This window comes from Lepus europaeus, chromosome 23 (genome assembly GCF_033115175.1).
Source record: "Lepus europaeus isolate LE1 chromosome 23, mLepTim1.pri, whole genome shotgun sequence".
Taxonomy (NCBI): domain Eukaryota; kingdom Metazoa; phylum Chordata; class Mammalia; order Lagomorpha; family Leporidae; genus Lepus; species Lepus europaeus.
In genome coordinates, this window is record NC_084849.1 from 6,901,431 (window position 1) to 6,922,792 (window position 21,362).

The 21,362-nt window shown below is 63.1% G+C and overlaps 2 protein-coding genes and 1 long non-coding RNA gene across 5 annotated transcripts in view; 2 read left to right on the forward strand and 1 right to left on the reverse strand.

The window, feature by feature from the left end:
• The first annotated feature begins 141 nt into the window (after nucleotides 1-141).
• Nucleotides 142-6,989, forward strand: LOC133751941 (uncharacterized). 3 transcript variants are annotated; one of them, XR_009864876.1, is made up of 3 exons: nucleotides 142-545; nucleotides 1,347-1,452; nucleotides 3,163-6,989. It is a non-coding gene; the product is annotated as an uncharacterized LOC133751941 (long non-coding RNA). The 3 variants fall into 3 exon arrangements; XR_009864878.1 differs by having other exon boundaries at nucleotides 142-298; XR_009864877.1 differs by lacking the exon at nucleotides 142-545 and adding an exon at nucleotides 628-1,260.
• Nucleotides 6,990-8,261: 1,272 nt separating this feature from the next.
• RHOF (ras homolog family member F, filopodia associated) lies at nucleotides 8,262-17,471 on the forward strand. The gene is made up of 5 exons (XM_062182658.1): nucleotides 8,262-8,413; nucleotides 8,520-8,607; nucleotides 16,140-16,249; nucleotides 16,334-16,468; nucleotides 17,294-17,471. The coding sequence occupies exons 1-5, from the start codon at nucleotides 8,276-8,278 to the stop codon at nucleotides 17,456-17,458; spliced, it is 636 nt and encodes a 211-aa protein (XP_062038642.1). The 5' UTR covers nucleotides 8,262-8,275; the 3' UTR covers nucleotides 17,459-17,471.
• The window catches only part of TMEM120B (transmembrane protein 120B), a 56,920-nt gene continuing 52,954 nt past the window's right edge, over nucleotides 17,397-21,362 (reverse strand). Inside the window, exons 10-12 of the mRNA XM_062182657.1 lie at nucleotides 20,825-20,889; nucleotides 20,475-20,543; nucleotides 17,397-20,168 (exon numbers count right to left, since the gene is read on the reverse strand). Of these exons, the coding sequence (XP_062038641.1) occupies nucleotides 20,055-20,168; nucleotides 20,475-20,543; nucleotides 20,825-20,889 (248 nt within the window). The 3' untranslated portion in view covers nucleotides 17,397-20,054. The remainder of the gene's footprint in view (nucleotides 20,169-20,474; nucleotides 20,544-20,824; nucleotides 20,890-21,362) is intronic.

A 21,362-nucleotide genomic window follows, 5' to 3' on the forward strand; every position in this document is an offset into this window, starting at 1 on the left:
GGCGCGGACGCGCTCGCAGCCCCCTCTGCCGCCGCTCGCGGGCGGCCGAGGCGACGCCGCCGCCGGGCCGGGGCTGGCTGGGGGTGCGCCTCATGTTGGGGCTCTTTTCGGGGTTTGTAATTTGGCCGTGGGTAGGTAATTGGCTGGAGCGGGGCGGCGGGGCGCGGCAGCCAATCAGCGCGCGGCTTCTATAGGGCTTGAGTTATTAGACGCCGGTCTCGAACATCGGTCAGCAGACAGCAAGGAGAGGCCAAGAGCTGAGGGGAGCCATTTTTCTGCAATGGAATTAAATGGCCAAGTGGGTTTTTCCTTTGTTGCAAGTGGGGACTCCACCATCCAGTTCAGGACGCCTGAGTTGTGTTGTTTAACATTTGTCAGCAGGCTAAAGGACTCACAATTGGAAGAATGAAGAAGACTTTTTTTTTTTTCCTTTAAAGATCTGGATTTTTCCTTATGACTTGGAATCCATCTTTGTCTTGTATAACTAGGTCATAGCACACCATTAATGTCAGCAGTTAACAGTTTTGAATTCCAAAAAACCTTAAGTAAACGACATATTTAATTTTTTTCCTCTTTTTTTATTTTTTCTTGGGTAGGTGGGTGGGTGGGTGGGGGTCTTGGAGGCTGTCTTATTCTGTATTCTCTTGACTGAACAATAAATTTTTAAATATATATAATTTCCTCTATTAAACACTTAAACCTGGCCATCTTATTAACTCCTTCTCTCTTTTTAACAAGGTAATGTTTTTAAGTGTATAGTTTTAGGACTAGCGAAATGGCAGCAACAAACAATTGCGAGCAGTTGTTACTCTTTTTAAGTCTTTAAAAACCTTTTACATTGTAAGTACCCTTGCTCAGTGCAGTTGTCATGTTCATGTCGGTGAGATGTCCTGATTTTCCGGACCTTCATCTGCATGTATGTCTTTGTTTCTCTTGTCTGATGTAAGCCAGTTTAAAGAAAAAAAAATGCTTTTGGACGATTTTTGCTTTTATAAAGCTAAGGTTTTTAGCTTTAAGCTTCTGGAAATGTTTACAGCAATACATGCTAGTCAGCTTTCTTCCCAGGAATGTACACTTTTCTTTGAAAATCGATCTAGTTGAAGAAAAACAGCTCTGTTTTTCTCGTCTTGTTGGAGGGTGGGTGAGGGAGAGGAAGACCTTGTCTTTGTGTAGAGAGACTGAAGCCGTCACAGGAAACTAGATTAAAACTGGAAAACAAGTCCTAGCTGGTTCCAGCCAAACACCAGCGCTAACTCGGGGGTATTTGCTGCGGTGGTTGGGAGGGCTGGTGCGTGGCTTTTGCCTTTTGTTTGATTTGACTGTGTTTTCACCACTGCCATATCCAGAGCCCTAAACAGCCCTCAGCGAAGCCGCCTTTTTGCCAACCCAGCCCTGGAAAGTTTGCAGAAGTGGAAGGAGCAGAAATGCCCCGAGAGTGTAACTTTCAAAAAGGTAACATCAACCAAAAAGACAACACCAAAACCCCCAATCTTCCCAACTAAACAATCAAAAAATAAGATTATTTTTATAATAACATCTCCAAAACCACCACCGCCCAGCTTGATCTACACTCCATGGCACCGGGCTGAGCGGGTAAGTAAAAAAAAAAAAAAAAAAAAAAAAAAAATAGTGCCTTTTGCCCCCTTCGAGGAAATGTTTTTTTTTTTCCCCCCCCGGAGCAGGCCACGGGCTGCGAATGTTTGGGAGCTGAGGGGAGCAGGACTTCTGGAGCTTTGTGTTTGGGCAGCCGGAGCGCGGGGCAGCGCGGGGGCTTGCACGGCTCCGCAGACCTCGGCTCCCGAGGCGGGAAGGGGTCTCCCCCGCGACCCCCGGGCGGCCACGGAGCCGCCCTGGCCCTGCCCTGCCCCGAGCCTTGGTGGGTGCAAGGAACGGATGTGCTTTGGCCGTGGGGGGCTCCCAAGACGACGAGCTCGGCCGCAGGCGCCGTCCCCTCCGGGGCCGTGGGGTTGCGCGGCCCGGGCCCGCTCCTCGGCGCTCCCGGGCGCGCCTCGCCTCCACGGCGAAGGAGGACAAAGGGCCGGCGTCCATGTTGGCGCCATGACGCAGCAGCTCCCGCCCGAGCCCGGCGCCGCGGGCCTCCCGAGCGCGCTCGCTCCTCCCTCCCGAGCACCAGGGTTTTATTTTCAGGTTTCGAGCGGAGCCGCGGGCTGGGCTGCGGCCGGGGCGGGCGTGCGGGCCCGGGCAGGGAGCGCGGCTAATGGCGGCCGGCTCCCCGCTTCCTTCCTCCGTCTTCGTCCCCGCGGCCGGCCGTGGGCGCGGCACCTGGCGGCCCCGGCCGGGGCGCGGGGCGCGGGGGGCGCTCGCGGGGGCCTCGCGCCTCCCGGGCGTCGCGCGCCGCGGCTGCTGCTGCTGCTGTTCGCCCGCTCCGGGCGCGGCGGCCAGACGGGCGCCATTTCGCGCGCCGCCTGCGGCTCGGGCGGTGGCGGCGGCGACGCCGGACGAGGAGAGGAGAGGAGAGCGGGCGTGGCTCGGCGAACCGCCGCCCGCGGCCCAGGCCGCCCAGGCCCGAGGCCGGGGCCCTGCAGTGCCCCCGACCCAGGCCCATCCCGCACGAGGCCTCGCTCGCAGGCGCTCTTCTTCGTCCTCCCGGGCGGGGGCCAGTGGCAGGAGACCTCAGGGCCAGCCGGGGCCGCCACTGGGCTTCGACCCCCGGCCCCTGCCTCCCCGCAGCCGTGCGAGAGCCACGCGGACGGGCGGGAGCTCCTTTGTCCCCGCGCTGCGCGTGGCCGCAGGCGCCCCTTTGGGCCGCCCGGAGCGCACCCCTCTCGCCCAGCCTGGCAGGCTGCGGTGGGGGTGGGGGCTTGGGAAAGCAGAGCAGGCCTCCCCCGGGATGCCCCGGGCCGGGGGCTCTGGGGCGAACCTTCAGCGCTCCGGCCCTCCCTGGGGGAGGGGAAGTGCTCCGGGCGGGCCTTTGGAAATGCAGATGGGCAGCCTCCCGCCGCTCCTCGCCCCGTCTGAACCTCCGGGACCCCGCCACCCCCCTCCCTGCCCCTCCCGAGTGCAGGCCGCCTAGGCAGCTGGGTCTGGGGGGCCACCGTTCCTCTGGGCTCCCTGTCGGGCCGAGGGACCCTGCCCGCTGGGAGTCTGGCCGGCCCACCCACTGGGGACTGCCCTAACCAGACCTCCGCCTTCCTCGCCCAGGTTTTTGGCCGGAGAAGGGGCCGCAGCAGGTACCCCCTGGGTGGACAGTCCTCCTTTGGACAGCAGGAGCAGGCCTAGTTTGAATCTGAAAGTCCTCCCTCCAAGGTAGGTGTGAACCCTTTTCCCAGGCCGTGAGGGCCACTTGGGGGGCTTTGGCCTGCAGCCCAGTGTGGGCGGGAATCCCAAACCGGCTGGGCTGGTTCTGCAGCCCCTCCCCCACACAGATGTGTGACTGTGTGTGTGTATGTGAGAGAGAGAGAGCAGCTGCCCGCTGGGCCTGCCGGGGGCCCCATCCCTCCCCGCCCGTCAGCCTGGGTTGTCAGGCATTTGGGGCGTGCAATTCTTGGCCCAATGTGGCCACACAGGAAAGGCTGCACTTGCAAGTATTTCCCAGTTGTGTGTTTGCTGGTTGAGGGGGGCGGGCCCTGGACGCCTGCCTCTGACAGGCGCGGGCTGCCAGTACTTGGCCACTGGAGGAGCCGCCCTCTGGTGACCAGCTGCTGGACAACGAAGAACTGAAGTGGGCCCTGGTCTGGGCTGTCTCTTTCCCGGAAACTTGGCTGCCCCTCCCCAGGATTCCCACCGCGCCTCCGCTCCCCAGGTGGCCAGGGGTATGTAGCCTTGTTTTGTGCAGACACACCTGCGTTTGGACCTGGCTCTCCAGGTACCCTCTGTGACCTTGCGTAAGATGTATGGTCTCTGAGCCTCAGTTTCCCCATCTGTAGAAATGGGGCTGGACCACTGGCCGGCTGGAACTGGAGTGCCTGTCAGAATCACATGGGGGGGTGCTGATCATGGGGGCGGAGCCTGGGAACCTGCCTAACAGGCTCTCAGGCTAGGCCTTGTTTCCAGACCCTCTGGGCTTGGGAACACCTCTCACAGTGACCCTGAGGCTCCACGCTGAGTGCTCGGCTCTCAGAGGGGTTTCGCACCCAGTGCCTTGTCGTCCCCTCCCGCCACACCAGTGCCTTGTCTGTCGCCTCCCGCTACTGGCAGGCCCTGCGTGGCTGTCCTTTGTGGCCGAGAATCCCTCAGTCCCTGTCCAGCCCCTGCCCGGCCCCTGCCTCATGTGATCTTTTGTTTGTGATTACTTGCATGAACCAGTTGGGTCCAGCTGTCTCCGCTGTGAGGCCAGGACCCGCCGCGGCACCTGGGTGACTAAGGCAGGTGGGCGTGGGTTGGGACCCGGACGGGACGGGACTGGTGACCTCGGGCGAGCGTCGCCTCGTGAAAGGAGGACAGTGATGTGTGCTGGAGAGAGTTGGGGGAGGATGGCGTGCGACTCAGGGAGCCAGGCTCCATGCGAGCTGATCCTCACTGGGAGTGGTTGCAGGCACTGGGGGCTGGTCCGGCCCCCTCCCTGAGCACGTGGCGAAGCCTGCGGGCAAAGGGTGGCCAGTCCTTGCCACCCATGCGCCCAGCTCCATGGCTGTCCTGTGATGGGGTCATGGTTCAGGGTCACTCCCTCCTAGCCTGGGGAGAAGTGATGTGCCCAAGGTCAAGAGGCCACTGCCCACAGAGCCAGGATGGGGCTGCAGGTGTCCTGACTTCCAGCCCAGCGCCGTGCCCGTGGCACCCCCCACCCCAGCTGTCTGGGTTATTTTGGGCTCTTGCCTCCCGTGCCAGCTGTCTGCCGGCATGGCTGACCGGGAACTGTCTGGTGGGAAGTAACCAGTGTGGTGACCGCCTTGGCCTCCCTGCCCTGATGAGGGTGGGCCCCCTGCCCCTGCCCGGGTGAGGGGAGAGGACGAGGTTGTTTTGTACAAGTTGCCATGGTTCCCGTCCTTACTGTTGCCTGGGCGTCTGCTCGCCTTCCACGCTGCCCTGGAACCTGAGTTTTGAATTCAGCTCTGCCCAGAGCCTCCCTTGGGCCTGTGACGTCTGCTCCCGAGGGTGTCATATTCCCTTTGGGTTGAGTCCTGGGGGCTCTGGGCCGGGGTCGCGCCTTCCTGCTTGCTGGCTGCTTAGATCATTTCTGTACCCTGGAAGGCTGCGAGCCAGCCCCACCAGTCCTGTCCTTGAACCAGTGGGGGAGCAGTTAGGTGCTGAGCTGTGGTCTGGGCGGGATTCTTGCCGGAGGAGGTGGGAGGCTCTTCCCCTCCCTGCCTCCCAGGCTTTTCCACCTCCCTCCCTCTCCTTCCTTTGGCCCCACCTCCACTGTCACCTCCCGAGGCCGGGCACTCCGTCCTGGAGCTGCTGTTCCAGGCCCCCAGGTGCCCCGCCCACCGGTCACCCCGGGAGTGGGGGGCGGGGCTGCTCCTGGCGGCCGGAGAGAGGGCCACGCCATCGGAAAGGCTGGCAGGTGGCCGCCCTCGTCCCGCCTCTTCCGGCCTCTCCAGCGGGAGCCACGGCGCAGCCTACGGCCTCCTGGATGCTCAGGTTGTGGAGAGGCATCTCCACCATTTTGGGTTATCCGGGTCCAGTGCCGCCTCCACCTGGCCCATGACCTCCGGCAGGCCCTGCCCAAATGCCCCGGGGGAGGAGGCGTCACCTTTAGAGCTGTCTTGAGTCTGGCTTTGTGAGGGCCTGTCTCCTGCCTGCCCCCTCCCCCATGTGCAGCTGAGGCCTGAGGACGGCCTTAGGGTCCCCTGGCCACCTCCCTCGGGGACCCCGCTGGGAAGGCTAAGGGTCTTCTGTGTGCTTTGAGTGGGGAGCCCTCAGGGTTTCTCAGACACCCGGTGAGGAGGGCCCGTGAGCATGGTCAGGGCTGAGCAGTCACTGCACCTTTCCTGCTGGTGGCCTGGCTGTGGCACAGTGAGTCGTCCCTCCCTCCCCCCCGCAGCGGCCCCCGGCAGCTCCCCTGTGGCAGGAACCAGCAGGGAGAATCTTCCTTGTCCTGAAACCCTCTAGGAATTCCTAGGGAATGGAAGGAGTGTGACAGGGCCCTCAGGAGGACACCCACCCTCTCCCCCCCCCCTCCCGCGCCCCGGGCGTGCCCAGCTCCTCCACTGGCCTGGCCGGGCCGCCTCTGAGGAGCTGGGAGCAGCTGGCCTGGCTCCTGGGTATTTTTAGCTCAGATCCAGCCCCACCATCGCCACAGGAGCCAGGTCCAGATCAAACACGCTCCAGGCTGCAGGGAGCTGGGCCCCTGCCAGCCTCCTGGCTGGGCAGCCGTGGGTGGGCAGGCTGGGGCCAGTGTCAGCTGCCCTGCCTAGCCCCAGGCGGGGCCGGGACAGACTCATTTCTTCCCTGCCTGCACATCGCGCATGCTTGCTGTGTCCTAAGTAGACCTCCCAGCCCTGTTTCTCAGACGGAGAGAGTAGAGGCCGAGGCCTGAGGATTGGGGGGACTAGTCAGGAGCGCTCCTGTGGGCTCACGTGACGAGGGTGCACCTGCTGGGGGGGGGCAGCTTCCATGCCTCTCCTCCCCAGCCTGCTTGAGCTGCACGGTGCCTGCTGCACAGGGCAGTGGCCCCTGCCTCACCCAGCTCTCTGCCCCTGCACCCTGGCCTGGCCTCCTGCCCCCTTCTCGCCCTGGAGAACCGCTTTTCTGACCTCTCTCCACCTGGCCCCTGCCTCACTGGCCCGGTTTTTTTACGCCCCTCTGCAGTTCCGGAGCTTTGTGCCTAACACACCCCTCAACCCTGAGGATCCCACCCTGTGGAGCCCCAGTGACCCTACCAGGTCTGGCCTCGCTCCCCAGCTCCTGCAGAACGGGGGAGGGGGGTGTGCTTCCTGGCCGCCATGCACTTGCCCAGGCCAGGTCCCTGTCCTGCCTCCACTCAGCCTTCCCCAAGCCCGCGTGCACCCTGCTGTCCCAGCTGCCCTCTCCCCCTCCCCCGCGCCCGCGGGAACACAATTGCCTGTCAATAAACGTATTTCACAAAAGGAGTGGCTGAGTTGCCTTGAGTTCGTCTTTATATTTGACCCACAAGATGCCGTCTACCTGGCCACAAGAGAGGGGGCTTCCTGCTCCCCGACATCTGCGCTGGGGCCTGGCGCGCTCCGAGCTCCCATAGGCAGTCCCTGCTGCCCTCTGGTGGCCAGCTCCTGTCTTGCACCTGCCCAAAACCACCTGGCATTTGTGGAACTGCCAGGTTGGCAGTTTCCGGCACCGAGTTTGCCTGACCTTTGAAATGGAGTCCTCGGGGCCAGGGGGCGACCCCGCTCTGAGAAGGCTCTGTGCGGTCATTTGACCCCCAACCATGCTGCCGGCTACTGCAGCTGGGAATCCCTGGTGCCTACGTGCTGCGGACCGGCCCCAGCGGCCCCTGCCGCCCCTGACCACCGCTCGGGTTTGTGCGGGGGTGGGGGCACTGTGAGCCCAAGGTGTCAGGGATGGAAGGGTTGGGGGCCACGGGTGCCCTCGGCCAGTTGCCCTGATGGCACCTGCTTGCAGCTGTTCTCTGGACCAGAGGCTGCGGACATCGGGGGTCACTTGGGGGACAGGGGACACGCGTTGGCGGGCGGACATCGGGGGTCAATTGGGGGACAGAGGACACGCGTTGGCGGGCAGAACGCTTCATCAGGCTCCCTGGGCGGGGGCTCCAGCGGTTCGCCGGGTGCGCCCCCGCGGCCCCCGCGTGGTTTGGGAGGGCGCCCGGCAGGGGGCGCCCGACGCCCGCTCCGCGGCCCTAGGGAGGCGGGAGCCGCGAGCCGGCCGCACCAGGTGCCCGCGGCGCACCTGCACCTGCGTCCTGCGGGGCTGGCCAGGCGGCGGGCGCGGCCCCGGGCCCCGCGTGTCCTGCACCCACCGCGGCTGCGTCCTGCGCGCCAGCAGGCCGCAGGCGCCCTGGCCCCGAGGCCACGCAGCGGGGGGCACGCGGAACGCGGGGACCCCGGCTCCTCGAACCCGGGCGCCACCAATCAGAGGCCCTGTCCGCGGTGTGGGGGCCGCGCCGGCCAATCGGAGGGCCCAGCCGGGAGGGCCGCCCATCGGGCGCCCCGAGCGGAGCGGGGAGGCAGCGGGAGCTGCGTCGCCTGTTTCCAGAGCACGGAGAGAGGGAGCGCTTGGGGCCCCGCACCCCGGCGGCGGGGAGGCTGAGGGTGGGCGTGGGCCCGGAGGACTGCCTGGTGGCGGCGGCGGCGGCCGCGGGGCGGGGCTTCCCCTAACCCCGCCCCGACTCCCGGCTCCGCGCGGCGCCGCCACAGCTGCGGGCTCCGGGCTCCGGGCCATGGACGCCCGCGGGGCTCCGGCCCCCGCCGCCGGCACGGGCCCGGCCAGGAAGGAGCTGAAGATCGTGATCGTGGGCGACGGCGGATGCGGCAAGACCTCGCTGCTCATGGTGTACAGCCAGGGCGCCTTCCCCGAGGTGAGGCCGCCGCGGGGCTGGGGGCGTCCCGGGGCGCGCGCGGGGGTGGGGGGCCTGCGGTGCGTGCTGGGCGCGCCCCTCACCCACGCCAACCCCTGTCCCGCAGCACTACGCCCCGTCCGTCTTTGAGAAGTACACGGCCAGCGTGACCGTGGGCAGCAAGGAGGTGGTCCTGAACCTGTACGACACGGCGGGTGAGTGCCCGCGCCAGGGGGGCGGCCCCGTGGTTTATTCCAGAAAACCTCTGCCTGCTGCGTTGCGTGCTGTGGTCTCGGGCGTCCTGCGGGGCGGGCGTTGCGTGGGCTGCTGCGTCCCTGGGTTTTCAGCCGCAGCCGGAGGCTGGGGCTCCTGGGGTCTGGTCCACGGGGCGCAGCTCAGGGTCTGAAATTCCGGGGCCTTGGTTAGGTCCTTCCAGGGGGGTGGGGGCGGATAAAAGCCAGAACTTGAGAAAATGAACCGAGGCTCGCGGTGCGTGCCACCTGCGGCTCCTCACTGCGGGGAGGGGTGGGAGCGGCAGGATCCCGCGCAGACCCTGGCTCCCTCCCCGGTCATCTACGTCGGGGAGCAAAGGTTGGGATCCCCAGCCGGCCTCGCCCAGCCCGTGAGTCAGGGCTTCGTGACCGGGGTGGAACTGGCTTCCTCTGCCCTTCCCGCCGCGTGTGGGGGTCTGACCTCGCCGGAGAGAAAATGCGCTCAGGCCCCCAGCAGCCCCTGGGCCCAGACCTCGCCCGGTTCCGTTGCCGTCCTGAGCGGGCTGTGCTCCCTGGGCTCTTCAGAACGCTGGAGAAGAGATGGAGTTGAAAAAGTTTCGCAGTCCGTGCATGCTGGCCTAACGCACAGCTTCCCTGCACCGCCCGAAGGACCCTGTGTGGGAGCCCCAGCCCTGCAGGGCCCCCGGACAGAGCCCCCGTGAGCTGGGGAAGCCACAGACTGGGCCCAGACCCCTGTGTTTCCAGGAGCCCTGAGACCCTCTCTGCGGGTTGCTGGTGAGGCAGGTGGGGTGCGTGGCCACCCAAGGGCGTTTCTCTCTCCTCCTGCCTCTGCCTTCAGGCCCTCCTCCGTCAGACCCCCCCCCCCACAGGTCCCTGTTCAGAGCAGTGCCTACCCCCCCACCTCCCACCCCTGCACAGAGCAGGGGCCGCTTCAGCTTGCTGACCGCGTCCCCAGCTTTGCCCTTGCCTCGGAGGGGGCTGGGAGTACCTGGGCTCTGGCTCCCCCAGCTGTCCCAGGGCTGAGATGCTTGTGAGCGTGAGATTGGGTGAGCATGGCCCTAGGCACAGGGGCTGCTCAGGGCTGGATCCCTGTCTTCCTAGGCCTGGTGACTTGTAAGCCGCTGCCGCCCGCCCTGGAGCCCCCACAGCGCCTAGGGGAATCCCCTCGGGGAGTCCCACGGGCGGTGTGGGGGTGGGGGTCTGGCTGCTCCCCAGGGTGTCCTTGCTGGCAGGGGAACTCCCCTGCGGCGTGAGCACCAGAGGGTGAGGCTGGGCTGGCCCAAGAGCCGGCCCAGAAAGACCCAGGAGGAGTGAATGGAGCCTCTGATCGTGGGGACTGTGTGGCTCTACGGATGGCTGGACGGAGATCGGGGAGGCTGGCAGGAAAGGGCAGCCAGATGTAGGGTTGAGGGGAGAGGCTGAGCCAGGAAGGTTGTTGTAGAAGGTTCTAGAACCCAATAAGCAAGGCCCAGTGGGGGAGGGTGCATCTTTCCAGCCAGCAGTAGCCGGAGCTGTGGGACGGAGTGGCCCCAGAGACTGGACTTCCACACGGGAGCTGTGCTGTGCGCAAGGCCAGTCCAGCTCCTGGTCCAGCTCACGCCCCAGCAGGGGTGGGGGATGGAGGTGCCCCAGGGAGCGGTCTGTACTCTGAGGGGAGGGGGGCTGGGAGCACCCAGTGCTCTGACTTCCTCGGGGGCAGGAAGCTGTGGTTAAGCCCGAAGCTTCCTGGGCAGGGGGGAGGTGGGGTGAGGTGGGCCGCGTGGGCGCCAGTGGAGAGGGTGGGGTCTGGGTTGGAGGTGCACGTGGGAGGGGGGAAGCTGGGTTCCCCTTCGAGAGCTGAGAGGGGGACAGTAGGAGAAGTGGTTGACGCAGTTGCTAAGGCAAGGGCTTGGGGATACGAGCGGCACTGGGGGCTTCCAGAGGCCAACAGCACACCAGGGCAGGTGACAAGCTGGGGACAGGCGGATGGAGGTCTCCACCGAAGCCAGGGCTGGCCCCGCCCAACTCGTCTCAGGGAGGGAGGAAACGCAGGTGGGTGGGCCCCCCGCCCAGCCCGTAAGTTGGGTTCCTCTTCTGGTGGCTTCCCCTTCTCACCACCCCCACCCCTCCTCTGACCAACACCCCAGTCAGCTCTGGGAGCCGCCGGCCCCGTGTGTGCCTCCAGCATGTTCAGGGGCCACTGTAGCCCCCTGACACAACCCAGCCCTGGGCCTCAGAGACCCCTGCCCCCCAGAAGGGTGGCCAACGCCACGGCCAAGTTCCATCCCACAGAGGAAATGGGCCTTGTGTGGCAGGAGGCGGGAGCTTGGCTCCGCCCAGCCCCCAGCCCCACCACCCTCAGGAAGATGGGCCTGGTCCTGGGACCTTTCCCTGGCCAGGCTAGAAACAAGTGCATCCTTTGCAGGGGCTGGGACCCCTGTGTGACCTGGCCCCCTAAGCCTCGTCCTGGTGGGTGAGATGGGGAGGGTGATGGTATCTCCTGTGGCTGGGAGCCCCCCTAAAGCTGTGGGTCCCGAGTCCGGAGTCGGAGCCTGACCCAGATGGTTAACGGCCCTGGGACCTGTTTCAAGAGCAACCACATCGAAGTCCCTCACTGAGGCCCGGAGAGGCAAAGCACCAGGGGCCCAGAATATGCGTCTGAGGAGAGCCCAACATCCGGGAGAGAGTTTCTAGAACATTCCACACTTCCCAAGGAGACATGGGGGTCAGCAGCACACAGAAGTACCTCGCCCGCAGGCCTGGTACCCATGTAGAGCCCCACACTGAGTCCCAGGGGAAGCTGAGCCTGGCAGAGTGAAGCCAAGAAGGCAGCCTGGAGGAGGAGCTGGGGTCTGGGCTGGCTGCACGGCCCCTCCCAGAGCCCCCCAGGCGGCTGCGTTGGCAGCCAGTTCTCCCCTGGTCAGGCTGGGGGGCGAGAGGAGGGCACCCCAGTAGTCCTCCCTCCAGGCTCCCATGTTCGTGGTTTTTCCGTGGCTGTGTGATGGTGAGTCAGTCACCATACCCGCTGTGCCCCAGCTTCTCCGCCGTTGTGAGGGGTGCTGGGCTGACTCGGGGTGCACCGGCGGGCCTGCGGTGGCCATCAGCCGTCAATGCTGGCGTGCTGCAGAGGAGGAAGCTGAGGCCCGGGCTTCCTCCCGCTTGGAAAGGCTTCCTGGTGCTTACAGAGCGGCCTGGCAGGGGCCCGCGGTGCGCGGTGCCTGTTCGTCAGCTCGCCAGAGGCCCCTCGGCCGCCTGGGATCTGCTGGCAGGTGCTGGCACAGCGGAGAATGCCCCGTCTGCTCGTGGCTCGTTCCTCTGGGTTCCAGGTCTCAGCAGTGAGCCGGACACAGTATGGTGGGACATCAGGGGTCATGTGTGCCAGGAGGCGAACCACAGCCACGGCCCGGTCGTGGGGCAGAGCGCCAGCAGGCTGTTGTTCCAGACTGGTCAGGGTCGGCCCTCGGGGAGGTGACATTGCCGCGGAGAGACTGGAGGGGGGCGGGGTGCAGGAGAGCCTTCTGCAAGAGGGAGGGGCGAGGGCAAGGCCCAGGGGAGCAGGCTGGCTGGCACTGGGTGGCCAGACGTCCCCCGTGGTCCCCTGCAGCCTGACTTCTGCCTCTGCCACTCCGCCAAGGTCACGCTTCCTGACGTCATGGAGGCCGGCGTCGCCGACCCCAGCGGGCACAGCGCGCCCCAGACTCTCCTCACACACCAGCTAAGCGACCTGAAGGCAGCACTTTGCCAGTATTTGCAGACTGACTGCTCAGTGCCAGCGATTTGCTTTTTTTTGTTTCTTTGTTTTTAAGATTTATTTATTTGTTTGTGAGTCAGAGTTTCAGAGAAAGAAAGAGAAATCTTCCATTTACTGGTTCCTTCCCCAGATGGCTGCAACAGCCAGGGCGGGGCCATGCCGGAGTCAGGAACTTCTCCCTGGTCTCCCACATGGGTACAGGGACCTAAGCATTTGGCCCATCTTCCGCTGCTTTCCCAGGCCGTAGGCAGGGGTTGAAAGTGGAGCAGCCGGGACTTGAACCAGCATCCATATGGGAGTCCAGCATCACCGGCAGCAGCTTTATCTGCTATGTCACGACCCTCTCCCCAGGCAGCGGTCGTTATGAAGGACAGACGTGGTCCCTGCCCTCACGGTGCCGCTGTCTAGGAGGCAGGTGGTAGACAAATCCTATCCTGGTACGAAGGTGCAGGAGCCATCAGGGCCAGTTTCGGAGACAGACGGGGTGAGGGTGGACTTGAGGGCAAAGGAGGGAAGGCCTCTTGGAGGAGGTGTCTTAAACTGCAGCAGAACCACTGTGCCAGGAAGACGGTCCCGGCATGGGAGCCCCACTTCCTGGCCACTCGCTCCCTCCTGCCCTGTTTGTAAAAGGGAAAGACATTACGTGCTGTGCCAGAATTACGAGGCAGTGACGTCTTAGGGGGCCAGAACCTATGTTTGTAGAAAACAAACCGCCATGGAGGTTCCTGTGTGTGAGCAGGGGAACCCAAGCCCCACGCGGAGTTTCATGAACTGGTGCAGTGACCCGTGCAAGTCACTTCACATCTGTCAAACTTGGTTTCTTTTCTTCATTTTAAAGAAGTTTATTTTATGATTTGAAAGTTATAGAGGGAGACATAGGCCAGCACCGCAGCTCACTAGGCTAATCCTCCGCCTGCGGTGCCGGCACTCCGGGTTCTAGTCCCGGTCGGGGTGCTGGATCCTGTCCCGGTTGCCCCTCTTCCAGGCCAGCTCTCTGCTGTGGCTCGGGAGTGCAGTGGAGGATGGCCCAAGTCCCTAGGCTCTGCACCTGCATGGGAGACCAGGAGAAGCACCTGGCTCCTGGCTTCGGATCAGCACAGTGCATCGGCTGCAGCAGCCATTGGGAGGTGAACCAATGGAAAAAAGGAGGACCTTTCTCTCTCTCTCTCTCTCACTGTCCACTCTGCCTGTCCAAAAAAAAAAAAAAAAAAAAAAAAGGAGACAGAGATCTTCTATCTGCTGGTCACTCCCCAAATGACCGCAGTGACTGGGGCAAAGCCAGGAGCCTGAAACGCCATTCTGTTCTCCCACGTGGGTGCAGAGGCCGAAGCACTTGGGCCATCTTCCACCGTTATCCCAAGAGCATCTTTTAAACTGCAGCAGGGAGCTGGATGGGAAGTGGAGCAGCCGGGACTTGAACCGGTGGCCGTATGGCATAGTGTCATAGGCAGTAGCCCCTCAAACTCAGTTTCTTCATGTGAAATTGGAGCACAGCTGTCCCTTGGTATCCAAGGGGGACTGGCTGCAGGACCCCCAAGGGCACCAAGATCAGGCAGCTCAGGTCCCAGGTGTGAAAGGGCGGAGTAGAACCTGCACTCTGCCTCCCACACGTTCATCATCTCAGGTCACTAAACACTTGTCCTGTGCTGCTTAGGGAATAACAACGGGAACCCACCTGCGCTCGCCGGCTCGGTGCACGCGCACCATCCAGGGGCTGGCTGCACTGACGGGTTCCCTCTCGCACCGGGCAGGAATGTCGGGATTTCCTAAATGTATAGGCAGATGCAGTCTAAAAGCTGTACGAGGTCTAGGGGGTATTTTTATGAAAGAAACGAGAAGGCAGCTAAGCCTGGAAAGGAAATCCTACTGATGACTGAATGCTCAGAATGCTGGGAATAAACCGGAAGGGAGGGAAAGGAAGAACAGGGGTCGGCCGGCACTGTGGCGTAGCCGGTTAAGCCGCAGCTTGCAACACCAGCATCCCATGTGGGCACTGGGTTGTGTCCCGGCTGCTCCACTTCCAACCCAGCTCCCTGCTAATGTGCCTGGGGAAGCAGCGGAGGATGGCCCAAGTCCTTGGGTCCCTAAACCTACGTGGGAGACCCTAAAGAAGCCTCTGGCTCCTGGCTTTGGCCTGGCCCAGCCCCGGCCGTTGCGGCCATCTAGGAAGTGAGCCAGTGAATGGAAGACCTATCTCTGTAACTCTTTCAGATAAAAGAAAGGAATGAAGGAAGAAAAGGAAAAACATTGCAGGTCAGGGGAACAGCAAGCACAAATCGGATGAGATCAAAGAGCTTGGCTGCTTTGGGAGGCGGTGGGGGAGGGGAGATGCTGCCTTGGCTGTGCTGTGGGGTGGGGTGGGGGGACCGGGGAGTGAAGAGGGAGGAAGTCAGCGTTGGTGGGCACTAGGTTATATGGACCATGGGCCATGTTTGGATTTTATGGAGGCAGTGGGGAGCCACTGAAGGTGTTGAAGCTATGGAAAGAGGATCCACCCACCAGCTGGGTGCAGAATGGATTCACAGAAGGGCCTGGATGAGGACAGTGCTGGGGCTGGCCGGGAGTGGACAGTGGAGAGGACAGCGTGCAGCCGTCTCCAGTAGCTCATGCCAGCCGAGAACTGACTTTAACCTGATGCAGACGGGCCTGCTGGGCGCCCTGTGGCCGGCACAGGTCTGGGTAGACGTGTGCAGAGGTTACGAGAGGGGGCAGTTAGCGGACTATTCTGGAGAAGCTCGGTGGGCCGGTTTCCCTCCGTCCCCAGCTTTGTGGTGAAGCGGGGAAGAGGGGGTCCTAGGGGAGGGGGGCTCTGCCCCGTCCCGCTGGGGGACCAGGAGCAGGCGGAGGCCTGGGGTGCTTGGTGGAGAAGCCACTTGGAGCAGTGAAGGAGTGGGTGGGGGCGGGGGCAGGCTGGCACCACTGGGCCTCCCTAGCAGCTGCAGGGTGGGGCAGGGCGCGGGGATGCCTGGGCCTTGTTCCGTGGAAGGCGGTCACCTTTCTGCAGAGCTGGATGGGGCCGCCTGGGAGCTCAGCAGCTCTCGGTTCTCACTGTGGGAGTTTTCAGTGCTTTAACGAAACTTTGTGGGTGAAATTCTGAACAGGACCTGAGGCTCGGGTCGGGGTTGTGTGGAGTTCCTGGTGGGAGGCCCAGGAATGCCCTTGAGCTTGGGGAGCAGGCTCTGAGCTAGTCGGGGGCGAAGCCTCAGAAGGGCCCGGTCACCTCTCCCGTGTGTTTGTGCAGAGAAAGCAAACACGGGGCCACTGGGCGAGGGAGTTCTTGGCGTGTTCTGTGGCGGTTTCTCTGTAAGTTGGAAACTGTCAATGTAAAAGCCCATCCCTGCCGACGTCCCGCCTCCAGGTTCTGAGTCTGTGTCCGGACTGTTGGAGCGGGACCTGTGGCCGCTGTGCGGGCCCTTGTGGGTCAGGGGAGGGCACGGATGTTTCCGGCCCCCGACCCCCAGCATCTGCAAGGATGGAGAGGACGAGCTTGGCTGCTGCATCCGACGTGGGAGGCCAGGGGCTGAAGCCCATGCCCATGGTTCTGCATCTGGAGGGCCAGGGGTTCAGAGTCTGTGCGTTCATCTGAGCCTCAGGCAGGGGAGCCGGTCCGTGCGTCATAGGCAGAACTGTGGCCTTTTTCCCAGGCTCACCTGGTCGGCTGCTCTGAGCCCTATGTGGCTTCGATCTCATGTGTACTTGGGGAAACTGAGGTCTGGAGTCCAGACCGGGGACTCTGGGTGGACAGGGAGGGCCACCCCCTGATGTCCCCGCTCCCGGTTTCCAGGGCAGGAAGACTACGACCGGCTGCGGCCTCTGTCCTACCAGAACACCCACCTCGTGCTGATCTGCTATGACGTCATGAACCCCACCAGCTACGACAATGTCCTCATCAAGGTGAGCCCCTCCCCCGCCTGCCTCCAGGGGTGCCGCACCCCTGCGAGGTGTGCATGGCCCCAACCCCACTTCCTCCCCTTGCAGTGGTTCCCCGAGGTCACGCACTTCTGCCGCGGGACCCCCATGGTGCTCATCGGCTGCAAGACCGACCTGAGGAAGGACAAGGAGCAGCTGCGGAAGCTCCGGGCCGCCCAGCTGGAGCCCATCACCTACTCACAGGTGGGCAGGGCCCTCCCCGACACCTGCCACGGCCGCGGCCCAGGTCCCTGCACACAGCCCCTGCCGGTGGGGAGCTGAGGCGAGTGGGAGTTTAAGACTGCCCATTTTAAATTAGCATTACCATTGATAGCACTCTGCAATACTTCACTCAGTTCCCCCAACTCTGAGGCAGGTGCTGCTGTTAACATCTGCCAGTTTAGAGGAGGAAAGCTGGGGCTCAGAGAGGTTACACAGCACACCCAGGGTCACACAGCTGACCGGAGGGGGAGCCAGGACTGGGTCTGTGCTCTTCTCCACCATCCCGTGGTCCACCTGGGAGCCCAGGAACCCGGCACCTGCTCGAAAGCAGCCCCTCCTACCCACGCGTCACTGGCAAACCCAGCCCCGCAGTGTTTTGGGTGAGGCCCTGGGGAATGCGCAGAATAAAAGGAATGCAAAGGGAAATTATTAGGAAACTTTAATAAAAAGAGATAAGCATTAATAAAGGTAAATTCGATTTTAAAATGAAGAAATAAAGTGGTTTTGTTACTCAGTGGCAAGCTCAGTTGCCCCAATAGTGCTTTGAGGGAAGGCAGGGAGACCCCCGACTCCTCCCACAGCCCCGCCCAGCTCTGCTCTGCCTGGAGCTGCAGAGGCCCTGGGGGAGGCGGAGGCGGCACCAGCAGCCAGTGTGTCCCCTCCTCACACACTGGGGAGCCGGCAATGGGGTGCAGGAGGGGGAGGGCCCCGAGCCCAGGCCTGCACTCTCACAGACCCCCCCAATCCCTGAGGCGGTGTCACATTCTGGGCCCCCCCTGACGCTGGCTCCCTCCCTCGTGCACTCAGGGCCTGAGCGCCTGCGAGCAGATCCGCGCGGCGCTCTACCTGGAGTGCTCGGCCAAGTTCCGGGAGAACGTGGAGGACGTCTTCCGAGAAGCCGCCAAGGTGGCCCTCAGCGCTCTGAAGAAAGCGCAGCGGCACAAACAACGCCGGCTCTGCCTGCTGCTGTGACCCGGCCGGCGGCCTCCCCAGGACTGACAGCGCTGGGCTGGGCCCGCCCCACCCCGCGCCCCAGTGCCAGACTCGTGGGACGTTCTGGAGCGCTCCTTTCTGGGCTGGAGCACGGTGGGGACCTACTGTCGGATCCACGGCCCTCCCAAGACTCAGGGCGGCCTCCTCACAGCCTCCGCCAGCCGCGTGCCCCACTCCGCACACCCACTTGAAGCTTGGAACGGGACCTGCGCCGGCTATGTGTGTGCGTGTGCCTCTGCCCGCCTGACTCCGGAGATAGCCGTGGCCGCATCCTCCAGCCTCTTCCTTCTTTCCCCCAGGGACTCAGGGCCGCCATGGGCCCAGAGCCTATCAGGGGAAGGCAGGCAGCAGCCCCGGATGTGGGGCTGGCCCAGCCCCCTCCCTCTCCTCTGCCTCAGCCTGGCCGCCCTGTCTTCGCAGCTGGGCTCAGGTGCCCGTGGGGAAGAAGGGAACCTCTGCGAAGGTCAGCATGGACCCTGGACCACCTGCTGGCCTCTGCCCAAGGGCTCCTCCCCTCCCTGTGCCCCGCGGTCGGACACTGAGGCTCAGGAGCCCCAGGTGGCCTCGGGCAAGTCCGTTCTCTGCAGACCCCACTTCCCCACCTGCAGGAGGACAGGACTGGCCGGTTCGGAGTGGCAGCAGGTGCCCCACCTCCATCCCTCACAGCCTCACTCGAGGCTGCCAGGACCACTCCTATCCACGTGGGATGGTGCCTCACATCCAGGGCGTGGACCGCTGTGTGGGCAACAGCCATTTTCAGAAGCCTGAACCTCCTTCTAGAAGGTCTGGGGTCAGGAGTCCAGGACTTTTTAAAAACTTTTTTTCACTTATTTATTTGAGACAGTGAGCTGCTCTCTGCCGGTTTCCTCTCCAAACACCTGCAACGGCCAGGGCTGGACCAGGACCAAAGCTTGGAGCTGGAACCGCAATCCAGCTCTCAGACAGAGACTGAATGACTTGAGCCGTCCCAGGGTCTACACCAGCACGAAGCTGGAGTCGGGATCCAGACCAGGTATCAAACCAGGTACAGCAACGTGGAGTGCGGGCATCTCAAGCACCAGGCTAAAGGCCCACTCTCAGCCCAGGACATTTGGAACAAGTGCCCCTGGTGGGCCTAGGAGTTGGTGTTCCCTAGGATGGGCTCAGGGGACTCCTGTCCTCCTGGTACCCCGGCCTCAGCTCCCCTGCCCAGCGCTGGGGCCCCAACTGAGCCTCAGCCTCTCGGAAGTCCGGGTGCCAGGGACGGGCACTTCCCACCCACCCGGGTCCCCAGAGCCTGCCATCCCGGAAGACCTGGCGGCATTGCTGTCCTGGCACAGCCAGAGGCCTCGTAGGCAAGTGATGGCTTGGAGTGGAGGCCAGCGGGCCACTGCCTGTCTTTGTCAATAAAGGTTTGTTTACGCCCACTCGCTCCTGTTTCTGCCCTGTAACTCTGGTCACTGAAGCCCAAGGTATCTGCCCTCTGCTGCTTCACAGGAAACCGGGGGCCACGTGGGAGACCCCAAAGCAGCAGGGAGCACGGTGGGGCCTGGGACAAACGTCCTCTGGCGATGTTGCCAGATTTTTCCAGTTTTCTAAGCAGAAATCTTGATTTTCACGTGGGGGAGAGGAAATCCCCTTCTTAGTAATCTAAAGTCTAAAGATGGAAAACCCTTTAGGGGCCCCGTGAAGTCACAACTAACAGCAGCCAAGGCCTGGGGTGGGGAGAAGAAACACACCCCTCACAGGCCCCTGCCGGCCTCTCCCCTTCCGACCTCACAGCCTGACCGCCAGTGAGGCCAGCACACCTGGCTGGACTTAGAGGCTGGGGTCAGGCCCCCACCTCCCTCCTCCACATTCCAGAACCTACCAGCACAGACGGGGGCCCTTTCTGCTCATCTGGGAGGTGGCAGAAGGTTGGGGGTAGGCAAACACTCAGAAGCACGCCCAGACTGTGTCAGCAAGGCCAGGGCCCCTCAAGGCAGAGCCCAGAGCGCCCTCTGGTGGTGACCTGGGGCCTCCTTGCCCAGGACCACCCTGTGGCTCCAGGGAGTCAGTGGCCATGGGCAGCCAGCCACTCAGGAGGCAGAGAGCACGAGGCAAGACAGGCAAGACGGAGGTTCTCTGAGAACGTGATGAAGCCCACCGTGGAGGGGGGCTTACAGCAGAGGCAGAGCGGCCTGGGGCCGGCACCATAGGATGCCGAGGGTTGCATTCCACCTGGTGCCTGGGACGCGGCGAGCAGCAGGTGGGCATGGGTCCAACCCTGGAGCACGGCCCAACCCCCACCCACGTGGGGGTTCAAATGACAGGAGTAGAAACCAAGGGGATCCCTGAGGCTTCGGTCCCCCACCCCCACCCCAGGAAGACTGACTCGGCCTTGGCCATGGCCAAGGGCAAGCAGGGAAGGCCCCAGATCCCAGGGAAGCTGGAAGGCCCAGTGTTAAATACGTCATAAATAGGCAGGGGCTAATACTGTGCAGACAGGCGGCACCCATGCCTCCCCGGCCAGGTGATGCCACCAGCCCAGCGGGGGAAGGACCTGGCAGCACAGTCCCGAGGTCTGGGGGCCGAGGGCACGCGAGTCCAGTGCAGCTCACAGCTGCTTCGTCTTGTTTCTGTTCTTCTGGAGTTTGGCGTGCACGACTTTGAGTGTGGTCAGGAAGTTGCCGAGGAAGAGCACGAGGAAGGTGAGGGCCAGCACGAATACCTGGGGGGTGGGGTCCGGAGAGGCGGGGGTGCAGGGGCAGGAGGAAGGGAAGCCGGCAGAAACTGCATCCGTTTCGAAGGCTGAAGGGTCCCCCCTCAATGCCCAGAGCCCTCTGAACAAGCGCCCCAATGTTCTGCCTGCGGGAGGCTGGGGTGGGAGAGCTGGGGGGTGAATCCTGAGTTCCCTCCCGATAGCAGAGTTCTGGGCAGCGGGGCCCCTTCCCAGAGAAAGGCTAGAATTCCCCCAGGCAGACCCAGTACCCCCCCGGAATCCCCACCCTACCCCTAACACAGGCACACCCCATACCTGCCATTCTCGGCATTCCTCGTGGCTGGAGAGTTCGAACAGCGTGACAGCGTTGTAGAGCTGCCAGAACTGCAGGGGGAGATGGCCCTGCTCAGCCCCTGGCTCCCTGGAGACCCACATGGGCAGCCAGGCAGAGGGACCAGGGCCCCCGGCTCCAGGTGTCAACTGCTTGAGACCCCCCCCCCAAAAATAAATGAGGCTCGGCATCCTGGCCGCAGCAGGTCTGAAGGCCAGTTCTGGCTCCTGCCCTTGGTGTCCGCAGGACCCCGTGGGGCCCAGCCTGGGGCTGGAGAAGGAGGGAGATGCCTGAAGACCCTGTTCCCAGGGTCAGCCCAGAGGAGGGGACTCACGTGGCCACAGAACAGGAACGGCAGGAGGAAGGTGAGGCCCCGCCACATCCAGGACTGGAATCCTTCTGCAGAGAGGAAGAGGCCAAGGGCGAGAGAGGGGCTCAGTGCCTCAGGGCCTCGCCAGCCACCCTCAGGTGGGCCTGGCAAACACACACAGGCACGCGCGCACACACACATGCACGAGCACACGCACACCTAGGGGTGGCCTCTCCTACATATGTGAGCGCTCGCTATGAAGACACCCCAGGGGATGTGCCCCTGTCACCAGCCCTTTGCTCTCAGTCACCACAGCCAAATTGGGCCTGCGGACACACAGGGCACTGATCTCTGCCCAGGAGTTCGCGTATCTCAAGGACATCTGTGTGCACCCCGCCGAGCGCAGCCTGACAAAGCGGCACCCAGTGGACAGAGTAATTTGGTGAAAAGGACCATTGCGAAAGACAGCAGTCTTACAAAAGCCATTTCTCCCCAAGGCTTAGATGAACGCCCTCTGAATTTTTAACCTTTAACTCTAGAGGTTGAAAAACATGTATTCCTA

Coding starts and splice junctions, on each gene's coding strand:
- RHOF (XM_062182658.1), top strand. CDS start 8,276: ATGGACGCCCGCGGGGCTCCGGCCCCCGCCGCCGGCACGGGCCCGGCC. Junction 8,608..16,139: donor GAACCTGTACGACACGGCGG/GTGAGTGCCCGC, acceptor CCCGGTTTCCAG/GGCAGGAAGACTACGACCGG. Junction 16,250..16,333: donor ACGACAATGTCCTCATCAAG/GTGAGCCCCTCC, acceptor CTCCCCTTGCAG/TGGTTCCCCGAGGTCACGCA.